The 25,207-nt window shown below is 38.0% G+C and overlaps 2 protein-coding genes and 1 pseudogene across 2 annotated transcripts; 1 reads left to right on the top strand and 2 right to left on the bottom strand.

The window, feature by feature from the left end:
* The first annotated feature begins 631 nt into the window (after positions 1-631).
* LOC138347699 (uncharacterized) lies at positions 632-3,410 on the top strand. Its single transcript, XM_069296003.1, has 3 exons — positions 632-954; positions 1,015-1,231; positions 1,785-3,410. Exons 1-3 carry the CDS (start codon positions 632-634, stop codon positions 3,408-3,410), a joined length of 2,166 nt encoding a protein of 721 aa, XP_069152104.1.
* A 16,045-nt stretch (positions 3,411-19,455) lies between these two features.
* Positions 19,456-20,498, bottom strand: LOC101250589 (proteinase inhibitor type-2 P303.51-like; annotated as a pseudogene).
* Positions 20,499-22,973: 2,475 nt separating this feature from the next.
* On the bottom strand, positions 22,974-23,529 carry LOC543955 (wound-induced proteinase inhibitor 2). The gene is given in 2 exon segments (NM_001247698.1): positions 22,974-23,368; positions 23,478-23,529. Coding segments are annotated over 2 exon segments (447 nt in total).
* Positions 23,530-25,207: the final 1,678 nt, after the last annotated feature.

The following is a 25,207-nucleotide window of genomic DNA, read 5'->3' as shown; positions in this document are numbered from 1 at the left end:
TCCTTCCCCGAACCGAACGCAAATACAGACATGGGAGATAACAATGAACAAGTCAGCCTCACAGACGTCGTGGTGGCTCAGCCCACCGCGGCAGAGCAGAATGAGCTTATTGCGCAGCTGATGCAGCAAATAGCTGACATGAGGGTAGAGATGCAACGGAGGCAAGACACTTCTCTCCCCGGGTTTGGCCCCTACTTTCTCGACGCGAGACCTCCTACATACTTCCCCTCGTCCAACTCGGACCCTACTCAGCACCGTCCATCGACACCCGTGCATAACCCCTCCAGAATAGATATAACCACCCAAAACCCCCAATACGCGTCAGTCTCCTATCAGACTCCCTCACCACTCCCAGACAATCCTCCACAAATACCACCACACCCCCAAAGCATTCCAATAGCCCCATTACCCCAAAATCAAACCCAAAATCCCGCCGCTTTCAATTCCCAAGCCCTTCCATAGCTCCACCCCTCCCCAAAAGAACCACTTTTCAAGTCCCAATCCCAGTCGAGCATGAGGTGCACGGCTCCGAGTTGGACCACTATGAGGAGCAAGAAAGAGAGTGGAGGTCGAGGGAAGAAGCAAAGGTAGACATAAAGGAAGAGATCCGGAAGGCAATGAGGGAATTGCAATGTACTCCAGACGTGCCGGGTTAAGCTACGCAGAACTATGCATCCACCCAGACTTGAACCTGCCTGAAGGGTTCAAGATCCCGAAGTTTGATACCTTCGGTGGGGCGGGCAACCCCATGGCACACCTCAGAGCGTACTGTGACCAACTCGTGGGAGTTGGCAAAGATGAAGCCTTGCTAATGAGGTTATTCAGCCGGAGCCTGTGCGGTGAAGCCCTGGAGTGGTTCACGTCACATGAGACTCGACAGTGGTCCAGTTGGAGTGCACTGGCTAAGGATTTCATTGACAGATTCGCATATAACGTCGAGATAGTTCCTGATCGGTACTCCTTGGAGAAGATGAAGTAGAAGCCCACAGAAAGCTATCGAGAGTTCGCGTACAGGTGGAGGAAAGAGGCGGCAAGGGTGAGGCCTCCGATGACAGAAAAAGAGATTGTGGAGGTGTTCGTGCGGGTGCAGGAGCCCGAGTATTATGACAGAGTCATCTTATTAATCGGCGCCAAGTTCGCCGAGATAGTCAAGGTGGGTGAGACTATTGAAGATGGCCTGAAGTCGGGGAAGATAGCCCGAGTGTCTGCATCACCTGGGTCTTCCGGACTGGTAAGGAAGAAAAGAGAAGAGGTTAACGCTATCTCACACGGGGGAAGAAAGGCCCCCAGAAACTTACCACGTCCCCAAGGCCGCCCTTACCCTCCATCACAGCCTCATCAAGCCTACCGTCCAAACTTAAATCATTCCAGCCACTACAATGCCGGCCCCACTTATCCAGAAGCCCATATTGTGTCGTATCAGAATCCACCCCCGATTCCCCAAAATTTTCCAAACTACCCCCAAGCCTATCAAGTCCCTCCCCACTACCAGAATGTCGCTCCCAGCTGCGCTAATGTACAGCCAAGCTATCAAGCGCCATTCCCCGCATATCAAATACAAACCCCAACATATCAAAACCCCCATCCAAATTACCAAGCCCCAATGCCAAACTACCAAATAAATCCCCATCCCAGAGCCCAAGCTCCACGACCAAATGCCCGCAATTACCAACAAGTCCCTCCCCCTCAGCAAAGCGGTTATGATCCCCCCCCGGCCGAGATTTGAAAAAAGGCCTTCAAGGAAATTTACCACACTTGCTGAAAGCCGGACCAAACTATTTGAGAGGCTAGTCGCAGATGGATACATCCACCCTGTGGGGCCCAAACCCGTGGATGTCAACTCAAAGTTCTACAGGTCGGATCAAAGGTGTGCGTATCATTCCAACAGTGTCGGACATGACAAGGAAGATTGCATCAACCTTAAGCACAAAATCCAAGACCTGATCGATCAGGAGGTAGTTTCTCTTCAACCGGCGGCGCCAAACATCAACACGAATCCGTTGCCAAATCATGGGGGTGGAAACGCCAACATGATAGAAATTGACGAAGATGATCGTGAAGCCAAAAGAATTACTCCTGTTGTTCAGGAAGACTTGGAGAGGGCTGTCGCTTCTTTAAGCGTCAAGGAAAGGATGGAGTTTGTTATTCTGACACCTGCAAAGGCTGTTGCCTTGGTGCCCTCAAAGACTCTCCCCAAACCCAAGTTTGTGATAGAAACGGCCGTGGCTCAAGGCATGACTAGGTCCGGAAGGTGCTACACTCCTGATGAGCTTGCTCTCGGAGGACAGAAGAAGGACCATGCTAAGAGGCCGATAAGCGAGGGGGAAGCAGAAGAGTTCTGGAGAAGGATGCAGCCGAAGGACTATTCCATCGTCAAACATTTAGAGAAGACTCCGGCTCAGATATCTGTGTGGGCCTTGCTGATGAGCTCTCAGTCCCACAGGCAGGCCTTAATGAAAGCTCTTGATGATACATACGTGCCCTCAGGCACAAGCAGCGACAATGTAGCTGCTATGATTCACCGAGTCATTCAGGGACACCGTATCAGCTTCTGCGATGATGAGTTGCCATCCGAAGGGAGAGCCCACAACAAAGCTCTACACATCACCGTGGTATGCCGCGGAAAGATCGTCAACCGTGTTTTGGTAGACGACGGATCTGGCCTAAACATATGCCCCTTGTCCACGCTGAAGCAGCTGAGGTTTGACCTCGAAAAGTTGCAGAAAAACCAGGTCAATGTGAGAGCATTTGATGGTGTGCAGAGAGAGACGTTAGGAGCGGTGAACTTGATCATCCAAATGGGCCCCGCGGAGTTCGAGGCAAAATTCCAGGTGTTGGATATCGACACCGGCTATAACCTCCTTTTGGGAAGGCCATTTATTCATATGGCTGGAGCCATCCCTTCCACTCTTTACCAAGTGATGAAACTAGTATGGAGAAATGAAGAACTAGTTATTCACGGGGAAAGGAGTCATTCAGGTAAGCAGGTGCCGATCTTGGACGAGACGCCGCAAACTTCGGATTTCTACACAGTGGAGTTGGTAAATGCCACCGATGAGGGCCTGGCACCACAGACTCCCATGCCGGCCGTGTACAAAATGATTGCCACGGTAATGCTGCAGAGCGGATTCGAACCAGGTTTCGGATTAGGAAGGAACGCACAAGGGATCATCGAGCCAATTCCGGTCCTTGCTATAGGATCAAAGTATGGTTTGGGGTACATCCCCACAAATGATGATTTGAAGATGAAGAGGAGAAAGGATCAAGGGTTGACTAAGTCGATGGGGAAGGAATCTGTGACCTGTTCAAGGAGATCAACACCGTCATCGAGGAGGAGGCTGAGCCAGCAGGCATTCGTGATGCTGAACCAGGGGAGATGCTGCAAAATTGGACGTCCACGCCGATCCTGATTCCCCGAACTCTGTGGTAGAATGGAGTTATTTTGTGCATGCCAAAATCGGTGGTTGTTCGGAAGAGGCCCGAGACCCACCATTTCTGCATTTTCTTGATTTTGAATTTTGTTATGATTGTTTAAAGGGTGACACGGCCTTGTGCCATGACCCAAATTTGCATTTTTGATTCAATTTAAATGAAAGCCTCCTTATTTTGACTTTGTTTATTCGATTGCTTGTTATATTTTACTTTTCTAATTTTGTCTGTTTATGATTTCAGTAACGTAAGTTACAAACCTGCCAATGTCATGTCATGTCACGAGCTAAACGAGCAAAATGAGGCAAATGACGACGAGGCTGACGACTACGACGAAGAAAGTGGGGAACCAGACTATGTGGTAGAAGAATTTCGTCAGTTCGAGAATCAACATAAACCGAATCTGGAGGAAACAGAGACGGTGAATTTGGGAGATTCAGAATGTGTCAAAGAGGTTAAGATCAGCACTCACCTGAATGAAACTCAGAAGGTGAGCCTGGTGCATTTGCTTGCCGAATACAGCGATGTGTTTGTTTGGGAGGTCAGTGACATGCAGGGGCTGAGTACCGATGTCGTATCTCATAAGCTGCCTATCAACCCAGGGTTCGAGCCGGTGAAGCAAAAGACTCGGAAATTCAAGCCTGAATTGAGTCTGAAGATTAAGGAGGAAATCACCAAGCAGATAGAGTCTCGGTTGGTAGAAGTAACGCAATATCCCACCTGGTTGGCGAATGTCGTTCCGGTCGCCAAGAAAGATGGAAAAATCAGGATTTGTGTTGATTACAGAGATCTCAACAAGGCTAGTCCAAAGGATAATTTCCCGTTGCCAAATCCATATTCTGATTGACAACTGTGCCAAACATGAGATGCAGTCATTTGTGGACTGCTACGCGGGTTATCACCAGATTCTGATGGATAAAGAAGACGCGGAGAAAACGGCCTTCATCACACCTTGGGGGGTATATCACTACAGGGTGATGTCATTTGGGCTCAAAAACGCCGGTGCCACTTACATGAGAGCCATGACGACTATCTTCCACGACATGATTCACAAGGAAATTGAAGTGTACGTGGACGACGTCATAATTAAATCCCGCGAGAGTTCGTATCATTTGACACACCTGCGAAAATTCTTTGAACGTTTGCGTAGGTACAACTTGAAGCTCAATCCCGCCAAGTGTGCTTTTGGAGTCCCAGCTGGGAAGTTGTTGGGATTTATAGTCAGCAGAAGAGGTATTGAGCTCGACCCTTCCAAGATCAAAGCGATTCAAGAGTTACCTCCGCCGAAAACGAGAAGAGAGGTGATGAGTTTCTTAGGGAGGTTGAACTATATCATCCGGTTTATAGCACAATCGACGGTGGTATGTGAGCCTATCTTCAGGTTGCTGAAGAAAGATGCCCCAACTAAGTGGACTGAGGAGTGCCAGACCGCTTTCGATGCTATCAAGAGCCACTTGTCTAACCCACCAGTATTGGTTCCTCCGCGAGAAGGGAGTCCTTTGTTGCTGTATTTGTCTGTTTCAGATAACGCCTTTGGATGTGTACTGGGTCAACACGACGAGACAGGGAAGAAGGAAAGGGCAATCTACTACATCAGCAAGAAATTTACTCCGTACGAGTCTCGTTACACTCTGCTGGAAAGAACATGTTGTGCTCTGACGTGGCTTGCCCAGAAGCTGAGGCACTATTTGTCGTCGTATACTACATATCTTATCTCCAGAATGGATCCATTGAAGTATATTTTCCAGAAAGCGATGCCGACCGGGAAGTTAGCTAAATGGCAAATGCTGTTGAGTGAGTTTGACATCGTGTACGTGACTCAGAAGGCAATAAAAGCACAAGCTTTGGCTGATCATCTTGCGGAAAATCCCGTTGATGAAGAGTATGAGCCTCTCAAAACATATTTTCACGATGAAGAAGTGTCATTTGTGGGTGAAGATATCTCTGAAGCTTATCCAGGTTGGAGATTATTCTTCGATGGAGCGGTGAATCACCAGGGTAAAGGTGTTGGAGCAGTCTTGGTATCAGAATCTGGTCAGCACTATCCTATAGCGGCTAAACTACGATTCAACTGCACAAACAACATGGCTGAGTATGAAGCTTGCATTCTCGGTTTGAAAATGGCCGTTGACATGAATGTTTACGAGTTACTGGTTATTGGAGATTCAGACCTCTTGATTCATCAGGTTCAGGGAGAATGGGCTGTGAAGAACCCGAAGATTGTACCTTACGTACAATATGTGCAAAATCTGTGTAAAAGGTTTCGCAAGATCGAGTTCAGACATACTCCCAGAATACAGAATGAATTAGCTGATGCTCTTGCCACCATCGCGTCAATGATCAAACATCCGAATACTGATTACATCGACCCGTTGGATATAGACTTGAAGGAACATCCAGTCCATTGTTCACATGTTGAATCAGAACCAGATGGTTTGCCTTGGTATTTCGATATAAAGAGGTACTTGGAGTCTGGGACATATCCAGAAGATGCCACATCTAATCAAAAGAAGTCGATACGTCGTATGGCTCTCAATTTCTTTTTGAATGGAGAAGTCCTTTACAGGAGGACTCCAGATTTGGGTCTTTTGAGATGCATGGATGCTGCTGAAGCCGTGAGGCTTATTGAACAAATACATGCTGGAGTTTGTGGTACACATATGAACGGGCTTACCTTGGCAAGAAAAGTATTTCGAGCCGGTTATTTCTGGATGACTATGGAGATTGACTGCTGCAAATTCGTGCAAAAATGCCACAAATGTCAAGTGCACGGCGATTTGATACGGGTGCCACCTCACGAACTTAATGCTATGAGTTCACCTTGGCCATTTGTAGCTTGGGGAATGGATGTCATCGGTCCTATAGAGCCAGCCGCTTCTAATGGACACAGATTCATTTTGGTTGCCATCGATTATTTCACCAAGTGGGTGGAAGCAGCCTCTTACAAATCGGTAACCAAGAAAGTGGTGGCCGACTTTGTCCGCAATAATCTGATATGCCGATTTGGAGTTCCAGAATCCATCATCACGGATAACGGTGCAAATCTCAACAGTCATCTGATGAAAGAGATATGTGAACAATTTAAGATTATTCACCGAAGGTCCACTGCTTATCGCCCTCAAATGAACGGAGCTGTAGAGGCCGCCAACAAGAACATCAAGAAGATTCTGAGGAAAATGATTGACAAGCAGCGGGGTTGGCATGAAATGTTGCCATATGCTCTACTGGGTTATCGAACGACGGTCAGAACATCAACTGGGGCTACTCCATACTTGCTAGTATACGGAACAGAAGCAGTCGTACCTGTTGAAGTCGAGATACCGTCACTGAGGATCATCCAAGAAGCTGAGCTAAGTAATGCTGAGTGGGTTAGCAAACGGATTGATCAACTAGCTTTGATTGATGAGAAGAGGATGGTTGCTGTTTGCCATGGCCAGTTGTATAGACAAAGAATGACTCGCGCTTTTCACAAAAGAGTAAGAGCCAGAAATTTTGAAGTTGGTCAGTTGGTTGTTAAGCGTATTTTTCCTCATCAAGACGAGTACAAAGGAAAGTTCGCACCAAACTGGCAAGGTCCTTACATGGTTCGCAAAGTACTATCTGGAGGTGCTTTAGTCTTGTCAGAGATGGATGGCGCTATATGGCCCAAGCCTATCAACTCAGATGCTGTCAAGAGATATTACGCGTGAAGTTCGTTTTGCATTTTCCATCATTTACTTGTAATCTTCTGTTTGCTTGTATTTGTTCGAATTTGAACTCTTACCCCTCTTGTAACGAACTACGTCTGACCTGAATTCTCGAGAGCGAGATACGTAGGCGGCCTATGTCGGCTTCGGTCACCCCATTTACCCCCCCTTTATTATTTCTTTGGATTTGAACTATGTTCGACCTGAATTCTCAAGAATGAGATACGTAGGCGGTCTATGTCGGCCTCGGTCGGTTTCTTTGTAAAATTTATTCTTGTTAACCTGTAAGGGGGAACTATGTTTGACCTGATTCCTGCCTCAACGGGATACGTAGGCGCCACAAGGGCTCGGTCATATATCTCGTAAATTCTATTCCTCCCTTCTACAATAGAAACTGGGACACAATTTTTGAGAGGGACTCAAAAATTCTCCAGAAGGAACCTTCTCTTCAGCGGATCAAACTAAAGACATTTCGAATTTGCAACTAGGACAGAATTTTTGAGAAGATCTCAAAAATTCCGAGATCTGTGCGATTACAATGGAAGGAGGAGCAAGATACTAAACTGGGACAGAAATTTTGAGAATGGCCTCAAAATTTTGTCATGGGACTTCCCTACAAGTCCGGAATGCCTCTGAAATTCATTCGACAAGCGTCAGACTCAAAGAAGCTCGTTAAGCCCGACATGACATGACTTGACAGTGACTTTTTCAAGATACTATTTCTTAAAAAAAAAAAATCTCTTGTTTCTCTTAAAAAATTTCCCTTTTATATTTCATCTGTTTTGGCATAAGGTATTTTCTTATCTATCAAGAGTCGGGAAATCGGGAAATCAACCGGAGACATCAAGACAAGGAGCAAACAACCGAAGGGATCGACACAGATCAGTATGTTTAAAACTGACAATTTTTCTGTGGATGCAGGTTTATAGCTTCGCTTCGAAATCGGCGGAATTCTTCCGACTGATGAATACGGAGAAGGAGAAAACTATCTCCAAAACCAGGGATTTTATCGAAAGCAGGAATATCGTTTGTGTCAGGATGCTTATTAATGTGTTTGTTTATTTCAAACCATTCTCAACAATGGGAAATTTACAAAGTATCCAGCCAGATTCAAAGGTGAATCAAACAGAAATCTCAGCGAAGATTTCACGATTTCTATAGAAGACGCTATTTGCATTGCGTTATCAAAGCAAGATGATTATTGTCGATCAAGACCGCACAGTACCTCAGAAGAGACAATTATGCAATTATTATTTTATCATTATCGATCAAGTCGATATATTATTTGGAGGTCGTCTTGCCGTTACTATTCACAAGGGCGATATAAATATTCATGCATCGCGAAATTTATACACTGAAGAATCATGCATCGCGGAATCATGCATAGCGGAATCATGCATCCCGGGAATTCATGCATAGCGAAAATCATGCATCGCGGAAATCATGCACCGCGAGTCAATAATTATGCATGACGAGAAGATTTCATGCCTCGTCAAAATTTATACATCGCGAGAAGAATTTATGCCTCGCTGGAATTTATGCCTCGCTGAAAATCATGCATCGCGGAAATCATGCATCGCGAGTCAATAATTATGCATGACGAGAAGATTTCATGCCTCGTCAAAATTTATACATCGCGAGAAGAATTTATGCCTCGCTGAAGATCATGCATCGCGGAAATCATGCATCGCGAGTCAATAATTACGCATGACGAGAAGATTTCATGCCTCGTCAAAATTTATACATCGCGAGAAGAATTTATGCCTCGCTGAAAATCATGCATCGCGAGTCAATAATTATGCATGACGAGAAGATTTCATGCCTCGTCAAAATTTATACATCGCGAGAAGAATTTTGCCTCGCTGGAATTCATGCATCGCGAGTCAATAATTATGCATGACGAGAAGATTTCATGTCTCGTCAAAATTTATACATCGCGAGAAGAATTTATGCCTCGCTGAAATTCATGCATAGCGGAAATCATGCATCGCGAGTCATTAATTATGCACGACGAGAAGATTTCATGCCTCGTCAAAATTTATGCACGACGAGAAGAATTCATGCCTCGTCAAAATTTGCACATCGCAAGAAGATTTTATTCTTCGCTGAAAGTTATGCATCGCGAGAAGATTCATATCTCGCGGGAATTTATGTATCGCGGGAAGATATTCATGACCCGCAAGAGGATGTTACTTGGATCAAGAAAGAGCAATACTTATCCATTGGCCTCGACTGCATTATGTTATTTCTTATAAAAATAAACATCATGGAGAGCATCGAAGATGACAACAAAAGAAGCATCAACATCGCATCGACATTTATTTATTTATTTTGACATCAAGTATGGAATACATTAAAGATGATATTGCAAAACCCAAGGTATAAGCTTTATTTGCTGGACGTCAGACCGATCGAGTCGACGTCGAACATGGAGGAGAACAATGAAGTGTCTACATGTCTTTGTCGAGAGCATCCAAAAGGATGAATTCTCAAAAAAGCCACAGGTGCGGACGACATCAAAAAGGATGCAGCACAATGTGGAACTTTTTCTTAGCAGCGAACTGGGACACAGTCCAAAGAGGAGTATCAAACTCTTAGGACGCGAGCAGAGGAGCGACTTCCACCACGATCGAACCACCCCTCTCGAGGCATGCGGGTCTTCCTTTAGGTCTGTCAGTTTCAGTCTCGCATCCAAAAGTTTTGTCTTATTGGAAGCCAGTTTCCAATCTGAGTGACAATGCGCCAAGAGCTTTGGAAATTATGTCCGTGTAAGTTCTTACCTATGGATGTGAAGAGCTCCACATTCATAGCTAAGAGGTTACAAGCCTCCTTTTCATACTCGTTAATTTGTCACTTGTCCGAAACCAAAGGTTATCTAGCAGAATAGATTTCCTGTTCCGCCGATCGAGTCGAACTACACACAGCCTGATTCTGAAGGTCTAAGGATATGTAGGCGGATTCTATGTCGAAAACTCGGCTGTATTCCAACATTCGCTCTCTAATTCTATTCTCGAGCATTTCGATACCTTCATAATTCGGTATCGAGGTGGCATTTGATTCTTTCAAAATCTTGCGGTGAATCAAGCTTATTGAACTACAAGTGGCCTGAATTCTCATATAGCCTGAGATAGGTAGGGGACCCATTTTCAAGGGTTCGGCCATAATTCCTAAACTCTCTGTCGATTCCTTCCTTTGAAAAATGAATGGGGTTGGTCAAAATTGGTTCGGTCAATTTCATTTTCCTCGAGTTGTTTGCATCAACCCAAGTAAAATGAGGGACAGTTGTTGACACCCAATTTTGACCCACGTCGGTATAAATTAATTATCGAGCTTCGTGAGTTTTTCAAATTATTTAAGTTAATTAGTTTTATAAATCTTGTGAAAATTCAAAAAAAAAGTATATATATATGTATATATATGTATACATATATATATATGTATATATATGTATACATATATAGATATATGCATATATATATATATATATAAGTAAAAAATATATATAATATACGGAGCTTATGCTACTTATCATAACGTTAGGTAAGTATATATATATTACGTAATTGTATATATAGTTTGTATATTTTATGAGTAAAATATATATATATACATATATATATATATATATATATATATATATATATATATATATATGTATATGTATATGTATATATGTATATCTTAAGTTTAGAATGTATTCTATCAAACTAGTTTACTTTAAATAGGCTCGTTAATAAATTTATACCGAATTCGTTTTAAATCAATTGGCTATTATTTTAAAATGGATTCTTTTGGCCATTTAATTTAGAAGAGCCAAATTTGGACCCCTCACCCTATTCCTAATTTCCAGGCCCACTTAATCCCTTTTCCAACCCCTTTTCCCCTCAATTTCCAGCCGCCCCAGGCCCAAAGAATGAGCGGCCCAAATCCTATAATCCATTCCCCCCAGGCCCAAACGTCCCTCCTTCTAAATCCCCCGATCCAGCCCATTTCTCCCTTACCCGCTCCAGCCCAAACCCATCCCTTCTCCTTCTTCCCCAAACGCTGCAAACGCAGAAAAGAACAGAGAAAAACGCAGAGGAGCAGTACTCCAAAAAACGGAAAAATCTTCCCCCTCTCCCAACACCTCGCGTCTCTATCCCTCTCTCCCTCACGCGTTTATCCCAACGGAAACCCACAAAATCCCCAGAACAAATGAAAGAACCAGACGCGACAACCCAGCAGCCGCGTCTCCTTCACGCATCTCTCTCCTCTCCTCTCTCCTCGCCAGTACGCCTCGTAGCAGACCTGCTTTCGGCGGTGGCAGACCCGTATTCGGCTGTAGCAGACCTGCGTCTTCGTCCTTGAGGCGCGAGATCGATCCACGTCTCCCCTCAAGGACGATTGGAGCCATCCCTTCCCCTTTTTCCGTTTCCAAAAGGGCGAATTTTTCAGAAAAAAGATGGTGCCCCATTAATGGGAGGGATTCAAATTTTGAATTCAGATGGGCCTAGTCACGTTCTCGCCCTTCCCTCTTCCGAAAACCCTATATAAACCCCTTTCGTCCTCAAGAAAAGGGGTTAGAACTTTGGCGATTTTTGGTTGGAATTTTCGGAGTTGAAATCGTTAGAGTTTTGAGTATTGGAGAGATTTTAAGGTTTGAAAAAAATTTTCTGGTTCTTGAATATATAAGAATAGTCGAGCACTGTTTTGGAAAGTTGAGAATTTGTTTCGTTTCGCTGTCGTTTTTTCGTAAGAGTACCAAAGAGAGAGGGAGTTAGACAACTAAGGAAACTGAAATCACGATTCCATCTCCTTCACTAGTCGATTCGTCTTCGAAACAGTTCGGAGCTCATCCCGGTGTCGCAGTCGCCCCTTTTCTCGCCGTCCCCGTCGCTGCTCCTCGACAGGTAAACGCCCCTCCACGCAACTCCCTTCTTTTCTTGATCTTAATATGATGGTTTGAGGGCGGATAACCTTTGCCGGGTGTCCACTGGTTGTTTTGTTGCTGTTGAGTCGATATTATTGAATATGTTTGCTGAGATTTGTTTGTTTTTCTTGTCGCATCTATAACCCATTTGTTCTTGTTTTATCTCATTCAAATGAAAACTTTATCTAGATTTCTTTTCTCTTCGTGTTGGTTGTCCATCGTTAGAGCTCTCATTGCAGACTTTACGTGTTTTGGTTATCTTTCTCATTTAAATTGAAAATTTTCCTATGACACAATAGTATTCTTGCGTGTTTGTTGAAATGTGAATGAGTTTCCTTTTTCTCTCCCAACAGTTGATGATGGATGAGGGAGTTTCGAACTTATTTTGAGGTCGAAGGCAGTTTTCGATTTGGTTTGCTGTTGTGATTTCGTTCTATTAACCTAACTTCAAGTTAACGCGATTTAAAGATTTTCCTGTGGTTTATTAGCGTAATATCTATGTTAGGATCTATGGCTTGATAATGTGATGTCGTCCCCTCCTCTGCTGTTTGTCTGTTTAATTCTGGGGTCGTGTTATGTCGAAGTATTCGAATACAAACATATATACTGTCAATTTTGTATATCACCACAATTTACTATGTTTCTAGTTTGTCACGTGAAATCGTGCAAATTCTTACCTTTAGGTGTTGATTTCATGCCCACGTCATCTATTTAGTTCTCTTTGATAGCATGCTAAACAATGGTTTCAACATTCCGTTCGATGTATGTATCTTTCTCGTCTTGGAGTAGCAATTATGTGGTTTATCTATGGTTCGAGTTCTAGTTATAACTTGCGAGGTGTGTCATCTTGTTTGCTGGGATTTGTCATGAGGATTTAAGGGACAACTTAAACAACTCTTTGCATGCCATATTAACAGAATGTAAAGCTTCGAATAACAATGCAGTCAAGTTATTCTCCTTAAGATGCCGTTCACCATTTGGTTTACGGTCAGCTAGTGTCTTTGTATATCATAGATCTGATGATTCACGTTTGTTTATTGTTAGTTTTAGTGTTAGGATCGGTTTAGACGAAGAGTTTAAGTTGCTACTGTTTAGATTTGGTCAGTTTAATAATTTTGGTTGATTTTAAAACTTGAATTTCATTTGCTTTTCTTATAAAGTTTCTTTTTTTATTTTATTTTTTCTATTTGTTTGCTTTTCATTCTAAATATATCGGATTTGCATCATCGTTCATATGCTAATTTATTTCTACTTTGTTGCACGGGAAACTTTCTCTCGAGTCCATTTGGGACTCCATTTTATCCTTGCATCTTCCTGGGCCATGGAGGCCCTACTCACTTCCTTCATCGAGTCGATCAACCTGCGATATTGACGAACAGGTCCCCAAGATTGGAGAAACTTGAAGAAATAGATTAGAAATTTCTTTACTTTATATTTTTGTATTTTTGTTTTTGTAATGGGCATAAGCCCTCTTGTTTTGCTTTTCTCGCATTTTATTTCGTATATTAGATTAGGACAGGTGAATGGGTTAAAAACCCAAAAAGCAGGTGGATTCGAGTTTCGGTCAAGGCGAACAGCATCCGAAACTTGGACCCGAATCTCTCTCTCTCTCTCTCCCTCTTTATTATTTGTTTATGTTATTTTTGTTTGGAATGTCGTATAGGCTAGGATTAGAAACTCCAAACCCCGCCGAACGCCTTCTATTTTATCAAGATTAAAACTAAAAACTGAAATATCAAAGATGGATGTTTAAGTTTGAAAATTGCTTAGAGTAAAGTTTAAAAGGTTTAACCTTAATGGAATTTTAAAAGGATAAGCGTGGAAAAACTTGTAACTTGTTTGGATGAAATTCTAAAGAAATTTGACTTTGGAATAGATTCACAGATTACAAGATAGATAACAAATGTTTCAAATTTGTAAAGTTCGGCTAAGAAACTTTTGTAGAGTTTAAACTTCGATTTGTAAAAGTTAAAGCAAATAGTCAAATAAGTTAGTCGTTGGAAAACCGTATTTAACGGAGTGTCTTAGGTGCCTTAAACACCTTCCTAAGACGCTAATAGGAATCCCGAACCCCTTTAATTATTTTCAATCGATTTTTCTATTAAGTCTTTTGAAAATAAAAGTTTTCTTGATTTTTCTTAAAAATTAAGTGGCGACTCCTAAAAGTCTAAAAACAAACTCTTTTCGAAAATCACCCTTTTTTCGATAAAACATTGGTTAATGATTTTTAATATCTTTTTGTGCAAGTCACGCTTCAACAATTCATTTATATTAGTACAAGCTAAAGATTCATATCCATATAGTTTGCAATCCTCTCCTGCAGTGCAATAATCAACGCAAACTTCATAATGTCTGGCTAACCAAGAAGATGGACGAGTCATGTAAATAACTTTAGGGTCACATTTCAGGGTACATGCCTTGGGTTCAATAATCTGTAGCTCTTCACAAACAAACTTGCCATTTTTGCTTAAATAGTAGCAACTCTCGCATCCCGTACAACGGGTGGGATTAGGGTTGCGTATCAGTCGATTCGGTTTAATTTTGAAATTAATTGGTTTAGCTTATTGGGTATCGGTTTGTAGAGATGCTAAATTGTTATAGAACAATTAAGATATAGCACTTATCAATTATTGATCGCTATTGGTTTGGTTATGGGTTTATAAACCATTAAGATTTGACAAAAAAAAAATATTGAAATAACTTAGAAACAATGTGACAAACCAAATGAATCATGCACATGAGTTCACAAGATATATATTGCTCAAAAGCAAACACTTTTACATTGTAGAATAACCAAGTTTTGAGACAATCAGAAATAAAAGTAGGAAATCAAACTCTAAGTCAAGGACTTAATATACAAAATGATATAAAATTAATTATTAAATTTACTATCGGGTTATTGGTTAACCCGTTAGAAAAAAGTCAAACCGTTCAGAACCGATAACCCGATAACAAAATAAATTTAAGTTTATTTTTAACAAATATTTTCTACTTCAATTTTTTATTCTTTTCACCCCGATCCTCGACACACACCCCTCCCCCCCCCCCCCCAAAAAAAAATTGCATTTTCTTTTAAAAATTATTTTCAATATTCAAAATTTCATTTTTTCACCTCTACCCCTCCTCCTTCCCCTCACCCCCCCCCCCCCCACCAAAAAAAATTTAAGTTTGTTTTTTCAAAAATATTCTCAACTTCTAAAAAAAATAAAAATTCACCCCTATCCTCGACCCTCAACCCCTAACCCCACACTCAAAAAAAAAATTAAGTTTGTATTTAAAAAATATTTTCAATTTATAAATTATTTTCTACTATGGTAGACAAAAAAGATGTTTCTCAAAAATATTTTTCATTGATAAATCAAACTCTAAAAATATTTTCCAGAAAATATTTTCTATCACCAACCAAAAATGAGAAAATAAGTCAAAAATCTACTTGTTATCCGGGAAATTATATTCTAGGAAAACATTTCCTTGATACCAAACACAACCTAAATATAAATCTTTCTATGAATGGTAGTAGATTAATTTGGCGCGAGTTATTAGTTTTATTTTCAATCTGTCGACAAACTTATAAACACTCTTTTACTTGACTAACCAAGCTTAAATTCGATCTTGCAATATGAGTGAAATACGTACACTCCTAAATTCTCATTAAGTTTAGAGTTTTTTCAACACTTCTCTTGACTTTTTATTAAAAGTTTCATGCTCCTACATGAGTTTGAGATTATTTGTTGTGTCATGTGGCAACTTAGGGGCGTATATAAGTTTAGTTAGTCAAACAGAAGAGTGTGAAGGCTAGCAATGGTTTGGGACCGAAATAATAAAGTCAGTCAAGTTCTAGAGGTTTTTCAATACTTAACTCTTAATTAATTATTTGCTTTTCCTTTCTCGTAAACATATACGACAAAACACACACATAAAAAGATATACGTGGAAAAAATTGCATGCATCATTGTACATGTATTTTTAAAATTTGAGAAAAGACATAAACACCTAAAGTTATTCCGAATTTTCAAAAAGACACCTAAACTATGCAAGTGTCCTATTACCCCCTCAAACAATTCTGAACTGATATTATTACATCATTTTTTGTCTACCTGGCATGACGAGTGTATACACTCCTCAAAGAGCGTGAACAAACTAAAAAAAATGAATATAATTTTATTTTTACAAGAATTTTTTTTAAAAAAAACTTTCTCCTTATTATTTTTTTCTTTTTTTTTCTTCCTTCTTCTTCAATAATTCATTGTCATCTTCATTAACCTATCACTTTCAATGTCAATTTTTACCATGACTCCATCTCTCTTTTATTCTACTATTAGTTTAACTCTCTTTACTTTTAAAATTATATCTAAATATTTTAATACATTTTAAAAAATGTGATAAACCCATTAGATTTCAAGATTAGTAGACATTAATTAGTTTTTTTTATCCAAATTCTAATTAAACTTTTTCGATTTACGGAGAATTCTTATGATTTCAAAATTATCATTTCTAGTTTTGAATTTATATGGAAATGAGATAAATTAAATGATGATACCTACAAAATTTTGATCTTTCTTAGAAAAATAATAATTTTGTTATCAATAACTCAACAAAGTCTAAAAAATAGTATAATTTTAAAAAGTAAGAAATTTAACCAAATAAGAAGAAGAAAAGAGAAAGAAAATAGAGGAGCTCAACTTGATATGGTTGTGGGGTTAGGTGAAGATAAGAGGTGATGAAGAAGAAATAAAGAAAGAAAATGGAGGGAGCTTGAAAGTTGGGATAGAAGATTTGAATTAAAAATTAAAATGAAATTAAAATAAAAATAATAAAACTAAAATAAGTCAAAAAGTAAGAAAAAGAAATAAAAAAATCTTAAAATGAAAAAAAATAATATTTCAAATTGAATTAACACGTGTCACACAATGATTGGTGTGTGATTACACTTGCCATTTAAAATCTGGAATTGATCCAAAAACGATGTAATAATATATGTTCGGAATAGTTTAGGGGGGTAATAGGACATCTACATAATTAAGATGTCTTTTTAAAAATTGGAGACAACTTCAGGTGTCACTTTATGCCTTTTCTCTTAAAATTTTATTTTATACATAAAATATTTACTTTGATACCATTTTAAAATATTTCTTATACTATTCTATAATTTTTATCTTTTAATATATTAATTCAAGTTCAAAACTTAGAATTCGGAATTGTCCAATAAAATTATAGTCTGTTGATAATTATAATAAAACTTAAATCAAAATCAAATTTATATTAATGCAAAAAGAAAATCAAATCAACACTACTTCCTATGTCTTGTATTGTTTGTCATGATTTCTATTTTTAGAGTCAAATTATAAAAACTTTAACTAACATTTTAAGATGTAATTTTCATCATATAAATATGCAAAAAATTGCAATTTATAATACTTTCATATACTTTTAGAATATCTAATTTTTTGTTTGAAATATCGAATTAATGTGATCTAATTTAACTTAAAAATTATTCAAATTGACTTTGCAAAAGCAAAATATCACAAACAATACCGGACGAACGGAGTAAGAATGACAATAATATTGAATATTTGTTCTTTAGTTTTACATCGGTTTAGACAATTAAAATTTATAAACTAATTTTAATTTTCCTTAAATATTTAGTAATGTAACTAATATTTATTAAACTTATTTTAGCATGATTTAGTGCTTTTAAATTATGACTATTTTCATTACGACTTTATAATATTTTATGTAATTTTTTTTTTAAAAAAACACTTTACATAATTATATTTTTGTTGGACTAAAGAAATATTTGGATCACAAGTTAATTATATGTTTGTATGCAACCTTTACCGAAAAATCTGAGGTTTATTAGTTTGGCTTGATTTATAAATTTAAAAATTTGACACAATGGTTAGTTTTGATATTTGAAAAATTTGAACCAACTCGAGGTTGAAAACCCCGAATTTTATTAGTTTAGTTTGATTTTTGGGATAATGTCCAAGTACCACCTCAACCTATGCCCGAAATTTCAAAGACACACTTATACTATACTAAGGTCCTATTACCCCCCCTGAACTTATTTTATTAATAATTTTTTACCCCTTTTTAGCTTACGTGGCACTATCTTGTGGGCCTAACGATGGTTGACTTTTTTTTCGAACTAGTGCCACGTAGGCTAAAAAGGGGTAGAAAATTACATATAAAATAAGTTCAGGGGGGTAATAGGACCTTAGTATAGTATTAGTGTGTCTCTGGGATTTCGGGCATAGGTTGAGGGGGTACTTGAGTATTTTCCCTTGATTTTTTATAAATTCAAATTTTTTACACGAATAATAATTTGATACTTGAAATCCAAATCAATCAGATCATGTACACCCCTATTCACGACAAAATGGACAAATAATAAAAGTAGCTCAATAATGAAAAATTATCAGAATACCTGAATCAATAACTTTAAAATTGTATTCTTAGTGTGTGAAAAATTATAAATTCATTCACTTTGATATAACTTACCTAATCTCAAAGGTAGTTTGTTTAAAAGTAAATAAATTTATAGATCTGATTTCGTAAAATATTATTGTTGTTCATATTGTATTCCAAACATACTTAGAACAAAACTTTGAACATCTTTGTAAGAAAACAAAGTTTAAGAACATTTTCACAACTAGAAAATTAAAACTACTAGCGAAACTAGAATCAGAAATAGATTTTTAAAAAAATATACGAAATATTTTTCTTAAAGAAGAATTGTTGTTAATATGTGTCTAAAGAATCTTACTGATTCCAACAAACTTTGCAGAAACACGAAGTTACCGAGTTTAATGAACTAGTGAAGAACAAAGAATAGAAGAACTGAAATTAATTCACAAATCTAAAGTTTGTAAAACAAACATGTACCAGAATCTTAAAAATTTTTAATAGGAAAAAGATCAAGTCCACTGAATTCACAGTGTCCCCTTAAGGAAATTATTCCCCTATAGTATCCGAGATTTGATTTGGAATATGACCTTCCAGAGTAAAATGATCTCAATCCAGAGTATAGATACCAAAAACTCCGGTGTCAGCGAACCACTCAACGGCAGTAAAGTACACTTAGAATACTATATTTAGTAGTTGAAGAAGAAGTCCATAAATTCTATCTAAAATGAGAGAAATCCCTCAATTTATAGAAAACAAAGGATAGTGCGAAAAGATTCTTCTTATGTCTTACCGGAAAGCTCACAAACTTTTGGAAAAGTCACAATCTTTCAGAAAGGTCGTCACCTTTAAAAAAGTCACAACTTTCCATAAAAGTCACAACTTTTCATAAAAGTCACAACATTTCATGAAAGTCGCAACATTTCATAAAAATCACAACTCTTCACAAAAGTTGCAACTCTTCATTTTCCATTCACGCCTTTTAAAAATCCAACAATTATAAAGACACATGTCATTTACTAAGGATAAGACCAAAGGAGATCACCCATAGAGAGGAGCCAAGTCCTCAATATAATTATGGATGATCTTTTTCTTTTATTCAAATAATAAGTAGTTACACATAACACAACTTTAATGCCCACATTATAGTGATTAGCATGTCATTGTACACGTGTGCATCCTTTTATTTCATACATTATAAATTAAAAAGTACAACACATATTATTGATGATGCATGCCTTATGCTGTAGATATATCGCTCTGAGGCTCTCCAGTACAAATTAAAGATCCATCATATCCATAGAGTTTGCAACCGTCCCCTGCAGTGCAACAATTAACACAAACATGGCTAAGTTTGGCCAATCCAGAATATGGACAAATCATGTATGCAACTCTAGGGTCACATTCCATGGTACATACATACCTTGGGTTCATCACTCTCTCCTTCACAAACAAACTTGCCATCTTTACCGAAATAGTAGCAACCTTTGTATCCCGTGCAACACTTTGAATAGGCAATATGTGGATCACAATTTCGAGGGCAAGCTTTTGGTTTTCTAGGGTCAGATTGTCCTTCACAAATAAAAGTTCCATGAGCACTATAATAATTGCAACCTTTAAAACCTGCACAACAGTTTGTGCATATGGGATTTTGCGGACTTCCTTGTGAACGTGGGCATATCCCAAACCCAAGATGACCACATTCCTTAGTACAAGAATTGGCATCAACATGTTCCACCGCGCTTACAAGTAGCAATAATCCTACAAACAAATATAATAAAGAGAAAGCTGTGAAATGAAAAAAACATAGCTAACACTTGTAGTTTATGTCACAACAAAGAAACTAAAGATAAGAAAATTAGAGAAAGGGAAATCTTACCAAGAACAAGTAGTAGGTAAGCAAGGAAACTAACTTGTTTGTGAACATCCATATTATGGATTCTTTTTACCTTTTCTTTTGTTTTGTTTGGGTTGAGGAGTGTCTATCCTGAAAAGTTCATGTTGATCGTTTGTCATTATAGGCCCTGTAGTCAGACGAGGAAATGTGCATATTTCCAATGAGGCATCCATGCGGGGAGCCGCAGCAGTTGTCTGTTGTACTTTCGGAACCGGAGGTTTTGGTGCAGAAAACACTGGAGGTGTTTGACCTTGATTAGATAATCCACTAAGATAAGCAAGAACCTGATTTATCATTTCTGGGGTAGGTTGGGGTGGCAATTCCTCATTCTGTACTTGTTCATTCTCCCCATCCTCCCCTTATCTTACTACTTCCTCAGTCGGTGGAGGAGTCACCGCCCTAGTACCAGATGGGCTTGGTGCTTGTCCTCTTCCTCTAGAGAACGTCCTCCCACGACCTCTCCCACGGCCTCTTGCCGCTACTCTTCCTCTAGCTACAGCCCAAGTGGCTGGCTCAGACGCACCCTGTCCCGCCGGTGTTGGTGTTGGCGCGGTTGTTGCTCTAGTTCTAACCATCTGCGAAATAGAGTAAAGATGGTCAGATACCAATTTGTATCACCTAGATACCAATTGGACCCAAGTAATAGCACGAAAGAAAGAAAGAAAGAATGAATTTTCCTAAAGTCTTATAGCCTCTCAAGGAAAAGTAAAGGCGTCCCCCTACCGTTCCTTAAGACTCTACAAGACTCGTTCTTGTGTGATGAGACCAACGAACCTAATGCTCTGATACCAAGTTTGTCACGACCCAAATCGGGCCGCGACTGGCACCCACACTTACCCTCTTATGTGAGCGAACCAATCAATCTAAACCTTAACATTTCAATATAATATCAATAGAAAGTAATGCGGAAGACTTAAACTCATTAATAAAAACCAATTCAATAACTTCTAAAAACTCAACAACTATTATTATCCCCAAAATCTGGAAGTCATCATCACAAGAACATCTACTTCAAATTACTAAAGCTAAGAGTATCTAAGAAGCTAAAATACATAAAAAGCTAGTCCATGCCGGAACTTCAAGGCATCAAGACATGAAGAGGAAGATCCAGTCCAAGCTAGAAGCATTAGCTCACCCTGAAATCCGGAGTAATGAAGACTGGCTAGAGTTGCGGTTGAGTTGAAGACGATGGCACGTTTGCTGCACTCCACAAATAACAAAGAAGAAAACATAAAAGTAGGGGGTCAGTACAAACACAGGTACTGAGTAGGTATCATCGGCCAACTCAAAATAGAAAACAGTATATATCAGATAATATCATAAAATCAACTACAATACTCAACATGCGGCATTTACAATTACCATAACCCTTGGTCACAACACCAAGCTCATCAACGAGGACTCACGCCTCCTCATCATACTCATTTGGGAATTAGGTTCATTAGATTGAGTATATTAACATCTTTCAAGATTCATTATCTTTATTCCTCTCGTGTCGGTACGTGACACTCCGCTCCTCATATACTATCCTGGTGTCGGAACGTGACACTCCGATCCTCATTCTATCCTGGTGTCGGAACGTGACACCCGATCCATATTCTATCCTGGTACCGGAACGTGGCACCCGATCCATATACTATCCTAGTGTCGGAACGTGACACTCCGATCCTCATATACTATCCTAGTACCGGAACGTGGCACCCGATCCATATATATTCTATCCTGGTACCGGAACGTGGCACCCGATCCCCTAATCTCACTACTTTCGTTCATCAAGCCTTCTTTTACACTAAGGCATCATCATTAACAAAGTAGATTAGGGTTTCTTTTTCAAGATTTCAGATTCAATAGCTTCATCATGCTTATTTCATCACAATTATATAATCACAACATGCAAACACACAATTAAGCATATAGAAGGGTTTACAACACTACCCAATACATATCATTCGCTATTAAGAGTTTACTACGAATAGTGTAAAAACCATAACCTACAGCATAGAAACAAAAATCTATGAAGGATTTTATGTTAGCGGAAGTATCCAAATTTGAATACTTCTATGTGAAATTAAAAAAACTTCATTAAACATCAAAAATAATAATCATAAACTCTCAATATTTATATTCCTAGCTTCTTGAATTAAATTGTTCACATACTCAACAATTAAAGATCGTACAAATTATTTCTCTATCTATTTTCCTAATATCATGCATGGTTTTAGATATATCAAAGGATCAAAACAATTATCTCACTATATTAAAAGTTTTCTATCTGAATTATTGATAACGTAGGTTTTTCTCTGCATTATCCCCCAATAATTAGCAAAACACACCTAGACTAGATTCGTTTTGCTAACCCAATTGATATTAATTGAGTATATGAATAATATTTATATCTATATATGGATTTAGTTTATTCAATGTATCTGATTCATTAGAGAATTGTAAGGACACTTGACATTCATTTTTAGGATAAGAAATAGGGATAATCTATTTCTCTTATTCAGATAATTAGTAATTACACATAACACACAACTTTGATGCCCACATTATAATGATTAGCATGTCATTATATAAGTGTGCATCCTTTTATTTCATACATTAATTACTTAATTTTGGGCAATCCAGAAGATGGACAAGTCTAGAGTCACATTACAGGGTACATATTTGCCTTGGGTTCATCACTCTCTCCTTCACATACAAACTTTCCATCTTTACCAAAATAATAGCAACCCTTGTACCCTGTGCAACATGTGGTACATCCGGTGGGATAAATTAACGATTTTCCTTGTGAACGGGGACATCTTGAATAGGCAATATTTGGATCACAATTAAAGGTGCAAGCATTTGGCCTTTTTGGATCAGATTCTCCTTCACAAATAAATTTTCCGAAAGAATTATAATAATTACAACCCTTATAGCCTGAGCAACAATTGATGCATATGGGATTTAGCGGACTTCCTTCTGAACGTGGGCATATCCCGAACCCAAGATTACCACATTCTCTAGTACAAGCCTTGGCATCAACATATAGAAACATTCCTACAACAAATATAATATAAGGAAAAATATAAAACTACTTGTGTATGTATAAACCAATATTTTTCTCTTTTTTTTAAAAAAAAAAAAAGAGACTAAAGGAAAATCTTACCAAGAACAATTAGTAGGTAAGCGACAAAATTAACTTCCTTGTGAACAGCCATGATGGATAATTGATTACTAGTACCTTGTCTTCTTTTAATTTTGGGGTGAAGAGTGTCAGTCCTCCTCCACCTATTTATAGCAAACGAGTGATAAAAAAAGAGAGCAAAATAAAACTTTTGTTTCTTCATATTAGTATATATTATTTTTGTTAATTGATAAAAAAGAAAAAAAAGTTATGTTTGCGAATTACGGGAGTTAATACCTCATATGGTCACTCAACTATGCACTCTTCTCTCAGAAAGTCATTCAACTTTCAATTTTAACTCAAAAGTCACTCAACTATGCACTTTTTTCTCAGAAAGTCACTCAACTTTGAATTTTAACTCAAAAATCACTCAACTATCCACTCTTTCCTCAGAAAGTTTTTTAACTAAAATTTGTTGATATTAATTATTTATATAACAAATCAAAATTTTTTAAAAATAAAAATACCATTTAAACCATTTAGTGATCCACCCACGTAACCCGACCCATAAAAAAACATGATATGACCCATTTTATTTTGTCTTTAATCCTAATTCAAGGTTTAAAGAGAGGGATTAATTTAGGATTAAAGATAAAATAAAATGGGTCATATCATATTTTTTAATGGGTCGGATTAGGTGGGTGGATAACTAAATGATTTAATTTATTTTTAAAAATTTTTGGTTTGTTATATAAATAATTAATATCAATAAATTTTAATTAAAAAATAATATAATAGATTGAGTGACTTTCTGAGGAAAGAGTGGATAGTTGAATGACTTTTGAGTTAAAATTCAAAGTTGAGTGACTTTCTGAGAAAAAAGTGCATAGTTGAGTGACTTTTGAGTGAAAATTGAAAGTTGAGTGACTTTCTGAGAGAAGAGTGCATAGTTGAGTGACCATCTGAGGTATTAACTTGCGGATTACGTATCGATCGGTTTGGTTTTAAAGTTTATCGATTTGACTTATTGATTATCGATTTGTATAGATGCTAAACCGTTATACAATTATTAAAATATTGACTTATTGGTTATTGATCGTTATCGATTATCAGTTATTGGGTTAACCCTTAAGAGTTTGAGACAGAAAAAAAAGTATTGAAAATCACTTAGGAATAATATGACAAACTAAATGAACCATGTACATGAGTTCACAAATTATATTTTGCTCAAAAGCAAACGCTTTTACATAATAGAATAACCAGGAGTTTGAGACAACTAGAAATAAAAGTAGAAAACCAAACTCTAAGTCAAGGACTCTATATCAATATGGTATAATTAACTATTTAATTACTATCGGGTTATCGGTGAACTCGTCAAGAAAAAACCTCAAAATGTTAAGAATCGATATCTCGATAATAGAAAAAATTCAAATCGTTCTCAAAACCGCTAAACTAGTAACCCATTACTGATAAATCAATAAATTTTTTTTTCTATTCGAATTATCGATTTCGAGTCGATTTTGAACAGCCCTACAGTTGCTAGTATAATTAGTTTGGCAAGTTATACCTACGCTTGCTTTTTCTTTACTACTCTCTTCACTCGATCTTCACATGTTTACTATACTAGAAATAGATATTTGATAATATTTATCTAACTTGAAAAATTAACGAGTTATTTACTTATTTATGTCTATTTTATCCTTATTATTAATTATTATTATTCAATATCAAATATTTTTTTTTAAATTAAATTTAATATATCTAAAAGATAA

This window comes from Solanum lycopersicum, chromosome 3 (genome assembly GCF_036512215.1).
Source record: "Solanum lycopersicum chromosome 3, SLM_r2.1".
Taxonomy (NCBI): Eukaryota; Viridiplantae; Streptophyta; class Magnoliopsida; order Solanales; family Solanaceae; genus Solanum; species Solanum lycopersicum.
This window is presented reverse-complemented; position numbering and strand designations above follow the sequence as displayed.